Raw genomic sequence first — 19,123 nt, forward strand, 5'->3', positions numbered from 1 at the left:
GCTCTGCCGGAGGAGGCGGAGTCTAAGGTCGGACCTGAATGGAGACTGGTGTGGAGCGATCTTAGACTCCGCCTCCTCCAGCAGAGCCAGCGCTGATTGGTCGAGTTCCGTACTCTGGCCAATCAGCACTGGCCAATGCATTTCTATGGGGAAAAGTTAGCTTGCGAAAATCGCAAACTGACAGGGATTTCCATGAAATAAAGTGACTCTTATGCCCCCAGACATGCTTCCCCTGCTGTCCCAGTGTCATTCCAGGGTGTTGGTATCATTTCCTGGGGTGTCATAGTGGACTTGGTGACCCTCCAGACACGAATTTGGGTTTCCCCCTTAACGAGTTTATGTTCCCCATAGACTATAATGGGGTTCGAAACCCATTCGAACACTCGAACAGTGAGCGGCTGTTCGAATCGAATTTCGAACCTCGAACATTTTAGTGTTCGCTCATCTCTAATAAATAATAATAATAATATGAGTAAATATTGCCATCAGCACTACTGGATTGTAACCAGTTATTGACAAAGCTTCCCCATCGGGGCTATTAGTATAAGCTGACAATATACTATTTTGACATTGTTCTGTGCAGAAGTATATATCTTTCAGAAAGGGGCAAATGAATAGACTTTGGTTGATAAACATTTCACATTGATGGTCACTTTCTTTAGCTCTCATATAACATACAGGAGAATAATATTTCTTCAATTTTCCACAATGTGGAAGTGCACTTTAATGGCTCCCGAGTTCCTCTCTAGCGTTGCCTAAATCTCATCACCCTCTGAAGTAACCTGTTTTCTGGAGTATTTTATGCACTTCATGTTCACGGATCACTTGGCCCTTTTTCCGTGTCCTTCAGTATACTTTTTATGGCGGTATTATTTGACATTAAAGAGTTAGTCTGTCAACAGCCGTTAAATTAGGTTTTTGTTCCGGCTGAGAAGAACTTTGCTGCAGATTTTCGGTCATTGCCAGCTCATTGTTTCATGATATTCAATGCAGAAGTCTGAGAGACAGAATTTGTGTAGAAAGCATCATGTAGAGCAGTGTTATTAGGTTTTATCTAACCGTAGGTAACAAATATATGATGTAAATGTATCTTATGTATTCCAGACTGCCATGTAGTTTGTCCTTCATTAAATAACTTTTTTGTTATTCTCCTGACTGGTACTAACCTATTCACCTGCCCAGTGCATTTAACCTCTTCATTTCCAGTACAAATTCCTGTGTCCAAGGATCCCACAAGTTTTATGGTCTGACTAATTTGGTTAGTTGGGACATGGCACTTTTTATTGAGTTATCCTTTGTTTTCTACTTTTTTGTTTCTTTTTATTTTTTGAAACTTTGCATTCAAGGTTATGTATAACAATTTATCTTTTTTTTTTTAATGCAGATTGTGAGCTCCATATAGGGCTCACAATGTACTTTTTTTTTCCTATCAGTATGTCTTTGTAGAATGGGAGGAAATCCACACAAGCACGGGGAGAACATACAAACTCTTTGCAGATGTTGACCTGGCGGGATTCGAACCCAGGACTCCAGGGCTGTAAGGCTGCAGTGCTAACCACTGAGCCACCGTGTTGCCCCTTATGTCAATATATCTTTGCCCACTGGGTCACCTTTGTTTTCTGAATTCTACAAAAGCTAAAACCGTAAAGTAGGATTTTTTTTTTTTCTGGAAAAACAAAAGAATTGGATGTATAAATACATTTGAAAAGAAATTGAACTCTGCTATAGTGTATGCATTAAAATATACAAGCACCACATTAGGAGCAGAGACACATAGTTCCCTGCAAGCATTGTGTCCCATGCACATTATCTATCACAACTGTGCCCTCCCCAAATTTCCTTGATGGTATACAGTGCCAGGTATTATTTATTTATTATACTTTTATTGCTCCATCATATTCCGCAGCGCTTTTAAAAGACATGGTCAGTCACTGTCCTATATAGGGTTTGCAATCCACATTCCCTGTCAGTATATCTTTAGAGCATGGGAGGAAACCCATACAAACTCCTTGCAGATGTTGCCCTTGACCAGTTTGGAACCCAGGACTCTAATGCTGCACGACTACAGTGGTAACCACTGAGCCACTGTGCTAACCTGTAAAGATGCTCTGCACTTATTTATGAAGTTAACAGTCAGCCTTCAACACTTAAAGGGGTATTCCCATCTACATAATTATTTTTAAATTTGTAGATAATTAAAAGTTAAACATTTTTGCAAATATAAGTAATTAAACATTTTGCAGAGTTTTAAAGATTTTCTCTAAATATCTTGTGGTCACAGTCTGTTATCTTGATCGGTTGCCAGTGGATACAACCATGAATGCAGGAAATTTCTAAGGTCAGAAATCAGCCATGATTTCTTTATTGTGACCGGGATATCTTTTGATACATGTAGTGTCCCTGCCTGATAACCCAGGTACAATAAGAAAACCATAGCTGGGTTCCTGACAAGTCCCAGACAATAGAAAGTTTCTGCATTAGTGGTCGTAACAGTTGGCAACTGCTCAAGATAACAGACTGTCACCACTAAGAAAGTTAGAGAAAATCTTTAAAACTCTGCAAAATTTTTAATTACTTATATTTGCAAAATGTTTAACTTTTAATTATCTACAAATATAGATATGATTATGTACATGGGAATACCTCTTCCTCTTCTTTTACCAGAGGTCGGTGGCACTGTGGTGCATCACAGGGGAGCAGGGCGAGATCTAGGTGGGCGGTAACAGGGAAAAAATGGTGAGAGTTATACTACAAATCTATGACTATCCCTGAATAGCATAGATTTGAGATCAGACGCACCTACATGTGCTATAATTCCAGTTGTGGCAAGTTGTGTGCCTGTGTTGGAACCCAATAAGACTGGTGTAAGAATCCCCAGTCTTAATAAATTCCCCCCTTTTACGTATAGAATATATGTGTTGTTTCTATATATCATAAAATACCACTGCAGTTATTGTTATTATTATTATTGTTATTATTGTAATTTTAAAAATGTACTGTGAGATAACCAAAGATAAAGAGTTGCAATCGTTTATTTTTTTGGCTCTTACTCCTCTTGTGAGGTGAGAGTTCTTATCATCTCTTCTGCATTTTTGTGTTACAAGCTACATTTCCACTTTCTCTTCTTTCACAGCAAGAGAACCGTTCGACCTTTCAGAGGGTTTGCTACTGGTGATAATCTGTAACGCAACTCTCTGGGATTTTCTCATGCTTGAATAACAATACAAAAAGAACCTGAGCTAACCTATAACCTGTGCAATATGAACTGCTAACACCTACAAGGATAAGTGTATTCTCATCAAATAGCTGTTTAAAAGCTTTTGTGCCATTTCTTGGCTGCACACTGATCTGTAAATAGAGCATGGGTTTTCTTCCTTCTTACTGATAGCAACTGATGCCAAAGAAAGTCTTTTTTTTTTTTTTTTCTTTTAAGAGATAGTTGTAGAAAACACTCTTGCAGGTTAGGAGAGAACTCTCTTACAAACATAGGCCACCTACCTTTAAAATAAAAAAATCTTCTCAGCTCCTTCTGGTCTATAACATGTTAATTGCAAATTGGACAGCATTTTGCATTTGACATGTTCCCTTTAAATTGATGAAAGTGTATGCCTTAGGGCGAGTTCACAGCTGCCCGAGAAACTGGACATGAGACGGAAACCAGCAGTCAGTTTTCAAACCCATTCACTTGTATGGGTTTGCAAAGTGACCGCCCGTGAGCACCGTCTGCCTCGCCGTGGTGAAACCGTTTTTTTTTTTTAACTGGACACAAAGTTGGACATGCAGGACTTTGTGTCCGGTAAAAAAAAAAAAAACGGTTTCGCTGCAGAGACCAGAAGACGCTCACAGGTGGACTCTGACTGCCGGGTTTCCATCTCCTGTCCAGTTTCTTGGGTAGAAGATGGAAACCCACAAAGCAGAGACCGTGCGCAGGTGTGAACCCCGCCCTTACTACACCTTAATATAGCAATTCCATCAATATCAACGTCTCCACTTCTTGTGACATGGATAGAGTTAAATGCAATAGTGAAGCAGGAATTCCCCACCCCACCCCATTCAGGCTGCCAGTAGTATTGCTTTGTTGCTCAGTGCAGACTCGAAACATGTAGGCATAGATCTGTCAATGCAAATTAAAAAAAAAAAAAAAAAAAAAATACAATAAAGTTTGCAAATTGACCAAGAAAGGAAAGTATTTACTTGGCTTGACTGCAATTCTTACCTATACAATTTTGACCACTGCAACTAATCACTTGTCCCATTAACATTCCCATACTCTATAGTGCTGTATAGCGGAGTGAAATACACCTACAGATAGATAGTGGAATAAAGTCCCATATCCAACACAATATAGATTCTATTTCAGATAGGATTTGTTTGAAGATGCTTTATTATAGCTCATGCATGTGAATTAGTAGAGTATCATACAAGCAGTGACGTTTTGGCCCTATTACGGCCTTCATCAGACGAGGTACATCACATGTGATACGTGTCTATAACTCGAGTCTGATGAAGGCCGTAATAAGGCCGAAATGTCACTGTTTGTATGATACTCTACTAATTCACGTGCTTGAGCTAAAATAAAGAATCTTGAAACAAATCCTATCTGAAGTGGAATCTATATTGTGATGCCTTATACTTCTGACACTAGTGATTGACTGCAGAAGTCATGTGGCTATATATCTACATCATACTCGGATATGAGTAAACTGGGAAGACCAGGATGGTGGCTCTGGAACAAAATGGGAATCCATGAGCAAAATATGTTTGTGTTTTTTTTTTTTTTTTTTTTTCAATCTTGGTCAATTTTTTGACCAACCCTAAAAACCGCTTTATTATAGAGGAGAATATTTTAGCTCATATATCTGCATCATACTTGGAGACATGGAAGCTGGGAAGAATCAGAATGGTGGCTCTAGAGCAAAATGGGAATGCATGAGCAAAATATGCTGCTTTTTTATTTTATCACACTTTTCAATCTTGTTCAATTTTTTTTGACCAACCCCCAAAACCCCTTTATAGAGGAGAATATTTTAGCTCAAAATGTGAATATTTCAAATAGAGGTACGGAAGTGGTGCAATAAAGACAACATTGTATGTACCGTCATGAAAAAAACGATAAAACATTCAATTTGAATTATATGGTTTAATTGGGTCACAGTTGACTGATCACTGGGTCAAGGTTGATAATCTTGATTATTTTCTTTTTCAACCATGGTGTTGCATATTTGCTGCTGTATTTGGGATCATTGTCATTTTGTATGATCCAGTTTTGACAAAAAGCCATAAAACCTAATCATAGAATGACACCAGTTCTACAGGGTTAATCGTCACTCCTTAGGGAGAGACCACCATTTAGGTGTGTGGAGTCTTATTAAGCCATTTTGCGCTCCACTGTGCAAAGGAACATGGGAAGAATATGCAAATCTGACGCCCTCTATTGGGCTGCATGACTGAGGCACTGTCTTCCTAATTACATCATGGATACCAGTTCTACGGGAATTTTTGTTGCAGCAGTCACCTACCGCACTTTTTTTCCCCAAAATTTGGGGGGGAAAGAAGGGTGCGTCTTATAGTCCGAATGTGGCGCCTGGCATCCGCTGTAATAGAGAGACGGATGCATGCCGGCAAGGAATAGACGCCGGGGCCTGAGACATCGCTGCGCTCCTCTGCCCTGCATGAAGCCAGCAGCAGCAGGGGCGATGCTATTCCGCTCCTCCGTCCCCCCGCCGCTGGCTTCATGCAGGGCAGAGGAGCATAGCGATGTCTCAGGCCCTGGCACCTGTGCCAGCGTCTATCCCTCGCCGGCATCCGTCTCTCTAGTACAGCGGATGCCGGGTCAGTATCTGTGGCCCCTTCTCCCCGGGGCCGGTCCCCACCGGCCCCATACCTGTGAAGTTGCAGGCCGGCTCCTGCGCGGCGATATCGCAGGAGCCGACCTGTTCTGGTAACAGCAGGAAACCTAATGAGGCTCCCAGGCCTGTCACTGCTATATATTAGTATTGCGGCTGGGTCTATGACCAGCAGTAATACTAATATACAGAATGTCCCATAGACAGCAATACACTTGGGGGGGGGGGGGAATAAAATAGTAAAAAAAAAAAAAAAAAAAAAAGCTTTAAAAATATGAAATAAACAAAAGTTCTAAATCACCTCCTGTCCCTAGAACATATATATAAAAGTAGAAAATCATATATCATAAACCACCGGGTTTTTTTTTCAATACAAGGTGATCTAAGCAATAGATATTCCCCAAAATGGTATAACTAAAAAGTACTTCTGGCCCCGCAAAAAAAAAAAAAACACTCTATGCATCCCCGTACAGCTGCAGGGTCACCTGTCAATGTGACCTTGCAGCTGTTGCAAAACTACAACTCCCATATATTAAATATTTTACCATTTTTTGCTTCAAAATTTTTTTTCCCTATTTTCCTCCTCTAAAACCTAAAGGTGCGTCTTATAGTCCGAAAAATACGGTAATTTACATTACAAATATGAAAACATCACAATAGAAGATCACACCTCAAAAGATAATTCCCTATAATTGTATCCACTACTGGCTATAGAAAATACCACTACTTCTCTACCCCTGGCCTTTTTTTTTTTAAGTAGGATAGACAGTAGGATAGCCATACTTGTTGAGTGTCTTTCTAATTGTATTGTCTTGCACTTGAACATGACCATTTAACATGCTGAGGCCTATAGAATCTTCATAATCTTTTCCACTGTACAATGATGGACTTCACATTGTTAAGAAATGGCATTGTAACTCTTTCTCAGAGTGATGGGCCACAACAATAGCCTATTTAAGATAATTGCCAATGTCTTTTCATATTGTTATTGTTTGTTAACACACTCCTAAATGCCCTGGATCAGCAGACTGCCAAAACCTCTACTTCTGTAATGATGGTCACACTTGCTGATGATCAATTAAGGGCATTTGATTGGTATCTCCTGACTGGTACTTACCCTCTTAAATTCTATAATAGCAATAAGGATGTTCTTTAAGGGGTTGGCCACTTTCAGATCAGTACTGAGAGAAATATTATTGTTTGTGTAATAAAAAGTTAGAGCTCAGAGTGGCCAACCCCTTTATTTTTCACACACACTGGTTCTGCATTTTATCCTAGTTTTTGCTAAATAATGCCAGTGTAATTCGTCATGTGGTGTTCTTGATCTAAGGTAATATTTACCTAATTTTAGGACCTTCTTAGGATCCTATTTTTTTCTTGTTTTTGTCATGACTGTGTGTATACATTTTGTTTTATGTATGTAAAATTTATAATACTGCAAGCTGACATGTAACAAATGGATTTCTTACTATTTCCGTGAACTATAAATGTGTCACACTGAGGGATTGTATTGCTTTAGACAACTGAATGATACATTGTAAAAAGAAAAAGGTGATTGGATTTGCAGGTGACATTCTTTATGTGCCAAAAACTGGTAATAGTTTTTGCAGAAAGTCAAGAATGAGTTTCAGGCTCACTGTAAATTAAACTATATAAGATAAGATAGATATTTGGAAAGCCATGTTTTTTCCATTATTCTGAATAGAAATATATTTTAGTAAATTAGATTTAATGAGACGTGTGTCAAACTGTATCAAGCTGCTCATTAAACTTTTGTAGTTATTTCATGGAATATTGCAGGAATGGCGCTGATATTGTACATTCAACCAAAATACAGTTACTCCATCTAAAATGATTCCCTTATAGATCAATACATTTATTTATTTCCGTTTTAATGATAATCATTTTTATTGGGTCTTTGTTATCATAATGAAAACTACTTTTGTATGACACTATTTTTTTTTCTTTTCATTTTCTAAAGCATAAACGAATAGTAATGTTATACTAAAACGTTCAGCAGCATCCACAAAAAAAAGGAGAGATTTGACAATAAAATGTTTGGGTTTAAATAAAACCTGTCTAAGGCCAAGTTCACAATGCAGATTCTGTTAACAATTGTATACAAAAAAAGTCCTGAATAATAACAGACTTTATCCTTCAAAAAAAATCCTAAGCTCTGTGCTGATGTGAACAGGGCATAATAGGAGAATTGTGTAAAATAACAAAAGAACATATACTTACCTCTTTACTTCCTTGGTGCGCTGACGCCTTCACTATATAGCAGTGATGATGAACCTTTTAGAGACCGAGTGTCCAAACTGCAAACCAAAACCCATTAATTTATCGCAAAGTGCCAACAAGGCAATCTAAATTTAATACTCTATGGATCCAAAATTGCGGACAGTAAAGCCACATGCACACATGCAAAATACAGTCGTGTAAATGGGGCTTTACAGAGCTTTCAATGATACAAACAACTTTGTACTGTAAGGTAGAAATTTTTCATTTGGTTTACTTTTGAACAATTAATGTTCACTATTTACATCGCTCAGGATCTGTTTTGCAGGGACAATGTTATTACAGCCTGTAATAATATAACGTCTGCTATAAAATAGATACTGTGTGACATAAATAGCAAAGGGCTCCCATACAGTCCAGTCTGCCCCATGGTGGCCCCCACACAGTCCAATATTCAACATGGTGGCCCCCACACAGTACAGTGTACCAACAGTGTCCATTGTGGAGTATATGCTCCTGTACTTACCTGCACTACCACAAAGAGCAGCAGGACAACATCCTTCTTCCACCGCAAACTGCTGATAATTGACGTCATTCCGCCTACATTGGGGCAGAGGTCATAATCTTCTGTCACGGTAAGGCGTGTTCCCACGGCCTACAATGATAGTTTTCAGGTGCATGTGCCTTTGAACATACAACTAAAAGTAGCGCTGGATTGCTCGCCTGGAGGTTCTGGGACTGCTGTCATTCAGGATTCCCTGTTAGCAAGCGATCCAGGGCGATGGTGCGCATGCCCACAGACAGGGCTCTGAGTGCCCACTCTGACACATGTGTCATAGGTTTGCCAGAACTGCTCTGTAGCTTCTGGTAGTGTTTTCATACAGGGCTGAAGCCGTGGCATTATGCCAACAACACAAGACTGGTTCTGCCTGTCACTGGTCTCAGTAATTCTGAGACCAGCAATAGGACGTTACGGATGTTACGTGCTGTCGACGTAACATCACCACTGCTGCAAGGTATGAAAACACTGGCTGGGAGCCATAGAGACATGGTGCGGGTTGTGAATAGTTTGTTATTTTAAGGGATCTAACCCTTATGAGGCAGATTTTGTTTGAAACTGGACAATCCCTTTATTTTTAAAGGGGCTCTTTCAGCAAAATTATGCTGATAGAGCCCCACATATGTGTGAATAGCCTTTAAAAAGGCTATTCAGGCACCGCTAAAGTTATATTAAACTATCCCTCCACTTTAAAATAAAACCCTAAAAAAGAATATGTTAATCTTATCTATCGTGCACGGTGGGCGGGCATTCAGGGTCCGATGTCATCTTCAGCCACGCCTCCTCTTCCAGCGATGTCCTCAGGTCCCGTCTTCCTCTGGCGCTCGCGAACTTCCATTGATAAAAAATGGCGTGGGTGCATGCGTAGTAGCAGTAGTAGTAGCAGCATGCTACTGCGCATGCACCCGCGCCATTTTTTTTTTCAATGGCTGTTCGCGGATCTCACATCGCTGGAAGAGGAGGCGTGGCTGAAGATGACGATGGACCCTGAATGCCCGCCCACCATGCACGATAGATAAGATTAACATATTCTTTTTTAGGGTTTTCTTTTAAAACGGGGGGGGGGGTGTTAATATAACTTTAGCGGTGCCTGAGTACCCTATGTGGGCTCTATCAGCATCATTTTGCTTATAGAGCCCCTTTAATATATATCTTGATTATATCGTAATGTTGTTATTAATGCATATTAACCCCTTAGCGACCCTTGACGTAACTGTACGTCATGGGTCGCATGGGGATGTATAGAGCGAGCTCACACGCTGAGCTCGCTCCATACACGGCAGATGCCGGCTGTATAATACAGCCAGGACCTGCCAATAACAGCAGCGGTCGGTGCCCGAGCCGATCGCTGCTGTTAACCCTTTACACACTGCGGTCAAACGTGACCGCAGCGTGTAAACAGCGCAGGCGGCATGGGCGCCGCCATGTTTCCCCGATCGCCGCCCTCCGGAACGTCACAAGAGGGCGGTGATCGGTTGCTATGACAGCCGGAAGCCTATTGAAGGCTTCCAGGCTTGTCTCTGCCCGAGATCTATTAGACGATGCCAGAGGCATCGTCTAATAGAAGTGCTGGGATTCTGCTATTCACTGCAGTACTGTAGTATTGCAGTGAATAGTATGAGCGATCAGACCCCCTAGGTTTCAAGGTACCTAAGGGGTCTGATCATAAATGTAACAGAAGAAAAAAAAAAAGTTTTTAAAAGTATTAAAAAAATTAAAAAAATATAAAAGTTCAAATCACCCCCCTTTCCCTAGATTAGCTATAAAAGTAATTAAAGAACATTAAACATAAACATATTAGGTATCCCCGCGCTCCAAAATGCCCGAACTATTAGAATATTAAAACATTTATCCCGTACTGCGAACGGCGTAGCGGCAAAAAAAATAAAAACAGCCAAAAAGCGTTTTTTTCAACACTTTGCCTCCTATAAAAAATTGAATAAAAAGTGATCAAACCATCAGATCTTTCCCCAAATGGTATCAATAGAAACGTCATCTTGTCCTGCATAAAAAGACACCACAACCAGCTCCATACATGGAAATATGAAAAAGTTACAGGTGTTAGAACATGATGACACAAAAATTTTTTTCTATTTTGCAAAGTTTATCATTTTTTTAAAAGTATCAAAACATTTCAAATACTATATAAATTTGGTATCACCGCGTTCGTACTGACACGTAGAACACAGGTAACATGTCATTTGTACCAAACAGTGAACGCTGTAAAAATTAAACCCATAAGAAAATGGCGCAAATGCATTTTTTCTCCAATTGCACCTCATTCTGAATTTTTTTCCAGCTTCCCAGTACATTGCACAGCATATTGAATGATGCCATTACAAAGTACAATTTGTCCCGCAAACAATAAGCCATCATGTGACTCTGTGAACTGAAAAATGAAAAAGTTATGGCTCTTGAAATGTGAGGAGGGAAAAACGAAAATGCGAAACCAAAAAATGGCCTGGTCCTTAAGGGGTTAAAAACCTACAACTGTTAAAAATCATGATATGTATAATTCAATATATAGTTGGCAGGTTTTTCAACTTTAGACAGTTGATTTTAGGGTACACTTCTGCTAGAAACCTCAGTAATCGTCCGTATAGTGCTACGGGTGATTTAATGAAGCATTATCTATTAATTTGCATCAAAACGGTGTCTCTTTGATGTGCGAATGCGCTCAGGTCCTTTTGAGAAAATGGCCCTATTTGTAGCAAGTTTCTGAAAGTGGTTTTTCAAAACTACTGTAGACAATCCTTTTAGGTACCTTAGCTCAAACTTGGTAAAGGATGCTAATTGTTAAGTTTTCTCAAATTCAATACAATATTGCAGTCGGCTAGAAAAACTCTTCACAGACTGCAATTCAAAACGCAGCCACTCGGTGGCTGCATCCAGGCGCATATAGGATGGAAGACTTATGGCAGAGTATTGCAAAATCACGTTTTCTTTTAGAGCTGGTCATCTTTCACCGCACCTCATGGAATGTTCTAAATAGTATATACTAAGTATAAACTGTTCATTATAATACACCCTATTCAGTGAATGTGTGGTGCTCCCATGATGCCTCACCTAAACACTGCATGAGTAAGTGGAGCCTAATGGCTCTGTTAGGGACCTGACTGATTGTGATTTGTCGTTTTTGATTGATAATACTATATATAGAACTATATTTACATGATGTATGAAAATTCACCAGCAGAACCCCAACTGGATCATGAGAATGACAAGGATTCAGTTCTAGGGTACTGCTGAATCCCATGCAGTTTCATTTGGCCCCTGGCTATTACTGCTTCACTTCATTTTCAGCCAGCGTGGGGGGATAGAGTGATGGAATATCCCAGTAATATCCTTTATGACATGAGAAACCCTGTAATGAAGCCTATTTCTAAATATAAGTATGTGCCTGGCTTCATGTGCATGATATTATGGTATAAACGTAACTCACATAATTCAGCATTTTATGTCTGGAGCATTTCTGTAGCATGATACTAACATTTCTTACAGGATGTAGATTTGTGAGGGTTGTTTTTGCTGATTTACAATAAGATTTCTATTTTTTCTGCAGGGACATGAAAGGAATCATAGTCACACTAAGTGACAGCGGTCATTTGCAATGCTCCTACTTTGGGACAGATCCATCTCTCTTTCAGGCTCCTAAAGTGGAATCCAGGGACATAAATTATGAAGAACTAGATACAGAAATGAAAGAACTTCAGAGAATTATCAAAGAGGCTTCAAAAACACAAGGTTAGCTAACTTACTATATGCAACAATATTAGAGCGCGAGTGAAAGACAAGTTATAATTTTGTAGTACACCGTATAATTTTGTAGTTCCTGTGTCTTTAAATTTGTTTACATTTTATAATATACTAAAAATGGAAGGATGATGTGGCTCATAGAATATTTTCCACTCATTTAACAGCTGGATTATAGGCTGGACTGCTCAATGAAATACTATAAACCTTTGCCTTGGGACAGTTTACGGTGTAAAATAGTTTTAAAGTTCCTCTGTCATATGTTTTGTTTTTTTTTTAAATGTAGATTGTGAGCCCGATATAGAGATCACAATGTACATTTTTCCCTATCAGTATGTCTTTGGAATATGGGAGGAAATCCACACAAACACGGGGAGAACATACAAACTCCTTGCAGATGTTTTTTTGTCCTTGGCAGGATTTGAACCCAAGACTCCAGCACTGCAAACCTGCAGTGCTAACCACTGAGCCACTGTATCATATAGGTACAGAAACCACAAACAAGCTGCTGTTGATAGATCGGTTATTTGTCTGTGTCTCTAATCACTACATTGCAACCATGTTAGTGCCTAGAACGTAATGTCTAAAATTATGCAATATGGTCAGTTGCGTTTCTGTGCGTGTATTTGTGTATTTATACAAATGCAAACGTATGGTTGCTGAAAAAAAAAAATACAGAAAAAAAAAAAAGCTGAAGACCTAGGGTTTTTATAAAAAAAAAAAAAAAAATAGGTGTAACTTTTTTTTTTTTTGCCCGTCCTCCCCGTCTGCAAGTGATTTTCTAGTGATGACATCATTGCCTCTTAACCTGCCCTGCAGCCAATCAGTGGCGTGTAGTAGTTGGTTTCCCCAGTGCTGCAGATATTGGAGGACAGTGATTGGTGGCAGCAGCCACGTTGGGGTCATTGATGACATCCACTTGGAGTGCTAGAAGGAGAGGACCAGTACCCTGCACCTTGTTCCTGAACAGACAAATTACACTTACCGTATTTTTCGGACTATAAGACGCACCGGACCATAAGACGCACTAAGGTTTTAGAGGAGGAAAATAGGGAAAAAAAAATTTTAAGGAAAAAAAATTGGTGAAATATTTAATAACCTAATAATATAATATTTCACCAATGTAAATAGAACCGGGGGCTTTCGGACACAGGGATACCAAATGTGTATGTGTTTCACAGTAATGTTTTTGTTTTATATGTATTCTAGGGATATGGGGGTGATTTGAACATATATATATATATATATATATATATATCTCATCCATGGATGGAAAGAGACACCCTGCAGTGAAGCTATGCAAGAAGAGAAAAAGGGGCGGGCCAGACGGGTGTAGGAGGTGTGGTTTTCTAAGCAAACTTGAAAACACGCCTCTTTCACCCGTCTGGCTCGTCCCTCCTAAACTGCCTCTCAGATCTTGCTCCTGCAATGAAGCCACACAGGCAGGGAAGTACGGGCGGGCCAGACGGGTGAAGGAGGCGTGGTGTCAAGCTTGCCGAGAAAACCACGCCTCCTCCTCCCGTTTGGCCGCCCCTCCTTCCCTGTCTGTGTGGCTTCATTGCAAGAGCCAGATCTGAGAGGCAGTAAAGGAGGGGCGGGCCAGACGGGAGAAGGAGGCGTGGTTTTCTCGGCAAGCTTGAAACCACACTTCCTTCACCTGTCTGGCCCGCCCCTACTTCCCTGCCTCTCATATCTCGCTCCTGCAAAGACGTGACACAGACAGAGAAGGAGGGGCAGAGCAGGCAGGCACCGTGCTGCTCTCCTTTTGATTCTCATAGACAGGACACAGACGCTGCACACGCTGCATTCGGACTATAAGACGCACACACATTTTCCTCCCATATTGGGAGGAAAAAAAGTGCGTCTTATAGTCCGAAAAATACGGTATGTTACAGCCTTCCCAGTCCTCAACTTCATTTTTTTTGGTTGTAAAACCTCTTTAATAATAATAATAGAAAATGTTAAATTGTTACAACATAATTGTTTTAAAACTTAAATTATGGCATGGCATATAAAACAGTATACTGAAGATCCTTACATATACTCGATGGAAGTATGTGCAAAATCGGCAGGCTTCAGCTTTGAACGTTTCTTTTAATGGGACAATTGATTCTCGTATATATTTTGTAATTTGCTGTCCTTACATGCACAGGCCAAAAAAGTATGAATCATAAACTAGTATTACAGTTCTTGTCTAAGCTTTCTGTAGCCACTTAAGCTAATTATTAGAGAGACTAAGCTACCACTTCAAAAATAGAGTTCAGGTTACTGGCACAACCAGAGGAATTTTTAAGTCAGAGTAAAACTGGTGTATTACTCCAGGAACTTTTACAAAGAGTTGCTCATGGTTTTGGTTACTCTCTTATTAACACTTTGGCAGTCAGTATGTTAGGAGTAGAGCCTACGTTGGGCTGTCTGTAGAGGGTGAAAGAGTCATTACGGCTTATATTGTCATGTTCTCCAAGAAGTAGTGTGATTCACATTGACTTAATCTCTCTGCGTGTACTGGTGTTTAAGAAAAAGTCTTGCTTTATATTGCCCATCCTGGTGATGTTGCTGCTCTGTCATAATTTACAGGAATAAGTCTGAAAAAGTTTGTCACTGATTTATACTTAAAACGGACCTAGCCAATCTTCTGCCATGTCTGTTTTAGCAAATAATTGTATTTCCATAATATAAGAATTCTGGAGCATCATTTCTTCTAACTGCATTATGTCATTCCTATATTATTCCTCTTAGAATGAGGTGTGAATGAAGGTGTGTACCTACAAAGTCTGATATGGTCCAATCATACTGTGCAGGGGATGGCTCTTTGACAAAAGGAATGGGAAGAGAATGTGGCCATTCTGGAGGAATTACAGAAAAGCAGCACAATGTAGAGTTGTGAGAATACAATTATTTAGTAAAACAAACATGTTAGGTTTGCTGTGAGATTTTCTCTAATTTCTTGCCAATGAAGAAGTGGGTACTAAGCGGTGGGTACTTGCTGCGCCAAAGGCTCCTGGTAATAAAATATGCAGTTTTAGCAGAAAAAGGAACCCATTGAAGTCAATGGGAGGTTTTTTTTCAGTGCTGAATCTAACACGGATTCCACACCAAATTCAGCACCATTTTCCTCCTTGTGAATGCACCCATACTTAATATTTTGTTGCACAACCTCTTGAGGCAATCGCTGCAATCAAATGATTCCTGTAACTGTCATTGAGACTTTGACACCTCTCAACAGGTATTTTGGCCCACTCCTCATGAGCAAATTTCTCCAGTTGCCTTGGGTTTTTGAAGGGTGCCTTTTCCAGACACCATGTTTCACCTCCTCCCAAAGATGCTCAATAGGATTTAGGTCAGGGCTCATAGAAGGCCACTGTGTGTTTTAGGACATTATCCTGATGCAAGACCTATAACCTGAGACTAAGACCAAGCTTTCTGACACTGGGCAGCACAATTCACTCTGGAATCCCTTGATAGTCTTGAGATTTCATTGTACCCTGCACAGATTCAAGACACCCTGTGCCAGATGCAGCAAAACAGCCCCAGAACATAACAGAGCCTCCTCCATGTTTCACAGTAGGGATAGTGTTCTTTTCAAGATATGTTTCATTTTTCCATCTGTGAACATAGAACTGATGTGTCTTGCCAAAAAGTTTGATTTTTGTCTCATCTGTCCATAGGACATTCTCCCAGACGCTCTGTGGCTTGTCAACAATTTTTTCATTATTACTTTTGTCAGATTCAAGTTATTTCTGTGACTATTGTGGGTTTTTCTTCATAAAATGAGGGGTACCAACAATTTTGTCCACGTTTATAACTATGGCAGGGTTGGAAGCCTTCAGAAGATTGTGCTGCGGTGGGCCGCCCCATAGTCAAATATCAAAGAGAAAGTGAAAGTAGCCACTCAGGTGCCGTGGTCACATTGGACCACGGCATCTGAGTGATTAAATGCCAGTGATCAGAGTCATCTCTGAACACGGGCAATGCTGTCGGGTCCCTGCTGTTGAAGAGCAGCCACCATGTTTATTCATGTGTACCAGGACGTCCTGGTGCGTCCAAGGGATTACCTGCCCACACGTAACCTCAGCTCCTCCAATGACCTCCTACTCCGCTCTGCTCTCATCCGCTCCTCACACAACCGTCTCCAAGATTTCTCCCGTGCATCTCCCATACTCTGGAACTCCTTACCAAGACACATAAGACTGACCCCCACAATCACAGGCTTCAAGAAAGCCCTGAAGACTCACCTATTCAGGAAGGTCTACAGCCTCCAATAACACTACTGTCACCTCACCACCATCTGAACTGTCTCCCCATCTCCTTCTGTCTCTACCCCCTTCCCCCATAGATTGTAAGCCCTCGCGGGCAGGGCCCTCTACCCCACTGTGCCAGTCGGTCATTGTTAGTATTATATCTACCTGTATATTTTGTGTATTGTATGTAAACCTCCAAATGTAAAGCACCATGGAATTAATGGTGCTATATAAATAATAATAATTACAATTGGTGTAAGAAACAGATCTCTGTAGTAAGATATATTATACATTTTCTTATATTTAAATGTACTATTCATTTAATAAAAATAGAACTTTACAACGAAGTGCGCTTTAAGTTCTAAACTTCCCTGGACTTGGCCACAAGTGGAAAATTGATCACAAATTGAAGAGATGGATAATACAAATGGTAACTAGAGAGTCCAGAACAACTTCCAAAGGGATTAAAGTGGAACTTCAAGGTCAAGGTGCATCAGTGCCAGATCGCACCATCTGTTGCTGTCTTTGCCAAAGTGGATTTAATGGATGATGATTGAGAAGATAAACCACTGTTAAAAGTAATTCATAAAAAAAGACAAGACTGGAATTTGCAAAAAGTTTCTAGCAGAATGTCCTTTGGACAGATGAGTCAAAACTGAAGTTCTTTGAAAAGTTGCATCAGCTCTATGTTCACAGACGCAAAAATGAAACATGCAACAGAAAATAACATACCTACTGTGAAAAACATGGAGGACGCTCTGTTATGTTTTGAGGACTCTTTCCTGCATCTGGCACAGGGTACCTTGACTGTTGTAAATGCAGGACCTTCAGGGTTGGCTGGTTACTTGGTAAGTCAGGCACATGGAGGTGTAGATATCAGTTCACCAGTTTTATTAGTAGCAGTTCACACAGTCCACCAGTTCATAAATCATACAGCTTGCTCCAGCAATAAGGTAAATCATTCAGCTTGTTTCAGCAGGAAGGTACAAAATCAAGTAACACATTGTCCTAACTTCAGGATACAAAGAAAATAATTCCCCAGGGTTTTCTCACAATACACCAGGTGATTTTGGGCTTTCTCCTCTAGACACACAGGGCAGTGTGTTCAACAGCTTTCTCGTGCAAGAGATGGCGACACCCCTTTCCTTGAGTAGCCTCAGCTCTTGGGTCACCTAACAAATCCAGGACTGGTGTGTATGCCTGAGTTTGCAACAACTGCTATATCCTGGACCCATACTCCAGCCAGTCACCTTGTAGATACCCACCACCTCAACGGAAGATAGCAGCCATCTGCAATTTTTCCCTCTGCTTGTATACACTCTCTACAGGGTACAATGAAATCTTTGGACTATTAAGCCATTCTGCAGCAAAATATGTTAGAAAGCTTGGTCTCTGTCACAGGTCATAGTTCCTCCAACAGGATAATGATCCAAAGCATACAGGTAAACATCCAATAATGGCTAGGAGAAAAGCATTGACCTATTCTGAACAGCCCTGATCTAAATCCTATTGAGCATCTGTGGAAGGAGCTAAAACATGCTGTCTGAAGAAGGTGCCCTTCAAACTCTAAACAGCTGGAGCAGTTTGGTCACGAGGAATGGGACAAAATACCTGTGGACAGTTGCAAAAGTCTCTAAGAGTTACAGAAATTGCTTAATTGTAGTGATTACTTTAAAAGGTTGTGCAACAAAATATTAAGTAAATGGGATAAAGGGTGGAGGGCCCCTATGGCACTCCGTAGCTACCATCTACAAACTTCTGATAGAACCCCATCCTGATGATGTCCCTCACTTCATGTTGAAGTGGGATAATGACCTTAACTTGTCTCTCACTCATACCCAAAGAGGGCATATTCGGTCTCACAGTTGAAACATTGATCAGCTTGTGTTATCAGGAGGCCAGTTTTAAACTCATATCCCGGTGGTATTGTGTCCTCTTCAGATTGCATGATCTTCTCCCACAGGTTCCATCAATATGTTGGAGGTGTGGGGTGGAGGAGGCACCTATTTACCCATTTTTTTTGGTCTTGTAGCGCTTTATTCCCCTTTTGGATTGGGGTTAAGAGGATTATTTCTCAGGTTACTGAGATTTCTCACCATTTGGGCTCAGTTTTGGAAGCGAGCTGGAGATACACTCCGGACGTGTGTGTGAACACCATCTGCTATTCTCTCCTATGTGTGTGAGAGCAGGGAGAGGAGTCAGCAGCAGCAGTCTGTGCTGTACACAGTGCTTGCTGAGACTTCTGGAGTGCACGCTGGAAGCTAATTAGTATATGAATAAAAACGGACTCATTCAAAAACTACTGAGGCAATTTACATGCAAAAGGTATGCGTGGAATAGCCTTTCTAAAGGCTATGCAAGTATATGTTTAGTTAAAAATGTCTTTTCACAATGATAGAGCCCCTTTAAGAGATGATGGAAAAGTATCCTATCCACCACCTATTGTAGTGCCACTGCCACAAAATTTACATGTTTTTCTTAATTTG

General features: G+C 40.4%; 1 protein-coding gene across 2 annotated transcripts in view; it reads left to right on the plus strand.

Moving 5' to 3' along the window:
• Nucleotides 1-19,123, plus strand: part of BBS9 (Bardet-Biedl syndrome 9) — a 273,973-nt gene that overhangs the window by 97,579 nt on the left and 157,271 nt on the right. For both annotated transcript variants that reach the window (XM_075271098.1, XM_075271099.1), the window contains one exon: nt 12,206-12,387. In XM_075271098.1, the coding sequence (XP_075127199.1) occupies nt 12,206-12,387 (182 nt within the window). The remainder of the gene's footprint in view (nt 1-12,205; nt 12,388-19,123) is intronic.

Source organism: Leptodactylus fuscus, chromosome 4, assembly GCF_031893055.1.
Source record: "Leptodactylus fuscus isolate aLepFus1 chromosome 4, aLepFus1.hap2, whole genome shotgun sequence".
NCBI classification, from domain to species: Eukaryota; Metazoa; Chordata; class Amphibia; order Anura; family Leptodactylidae; genus Leptodactylus; species Leptodactylus fuscus.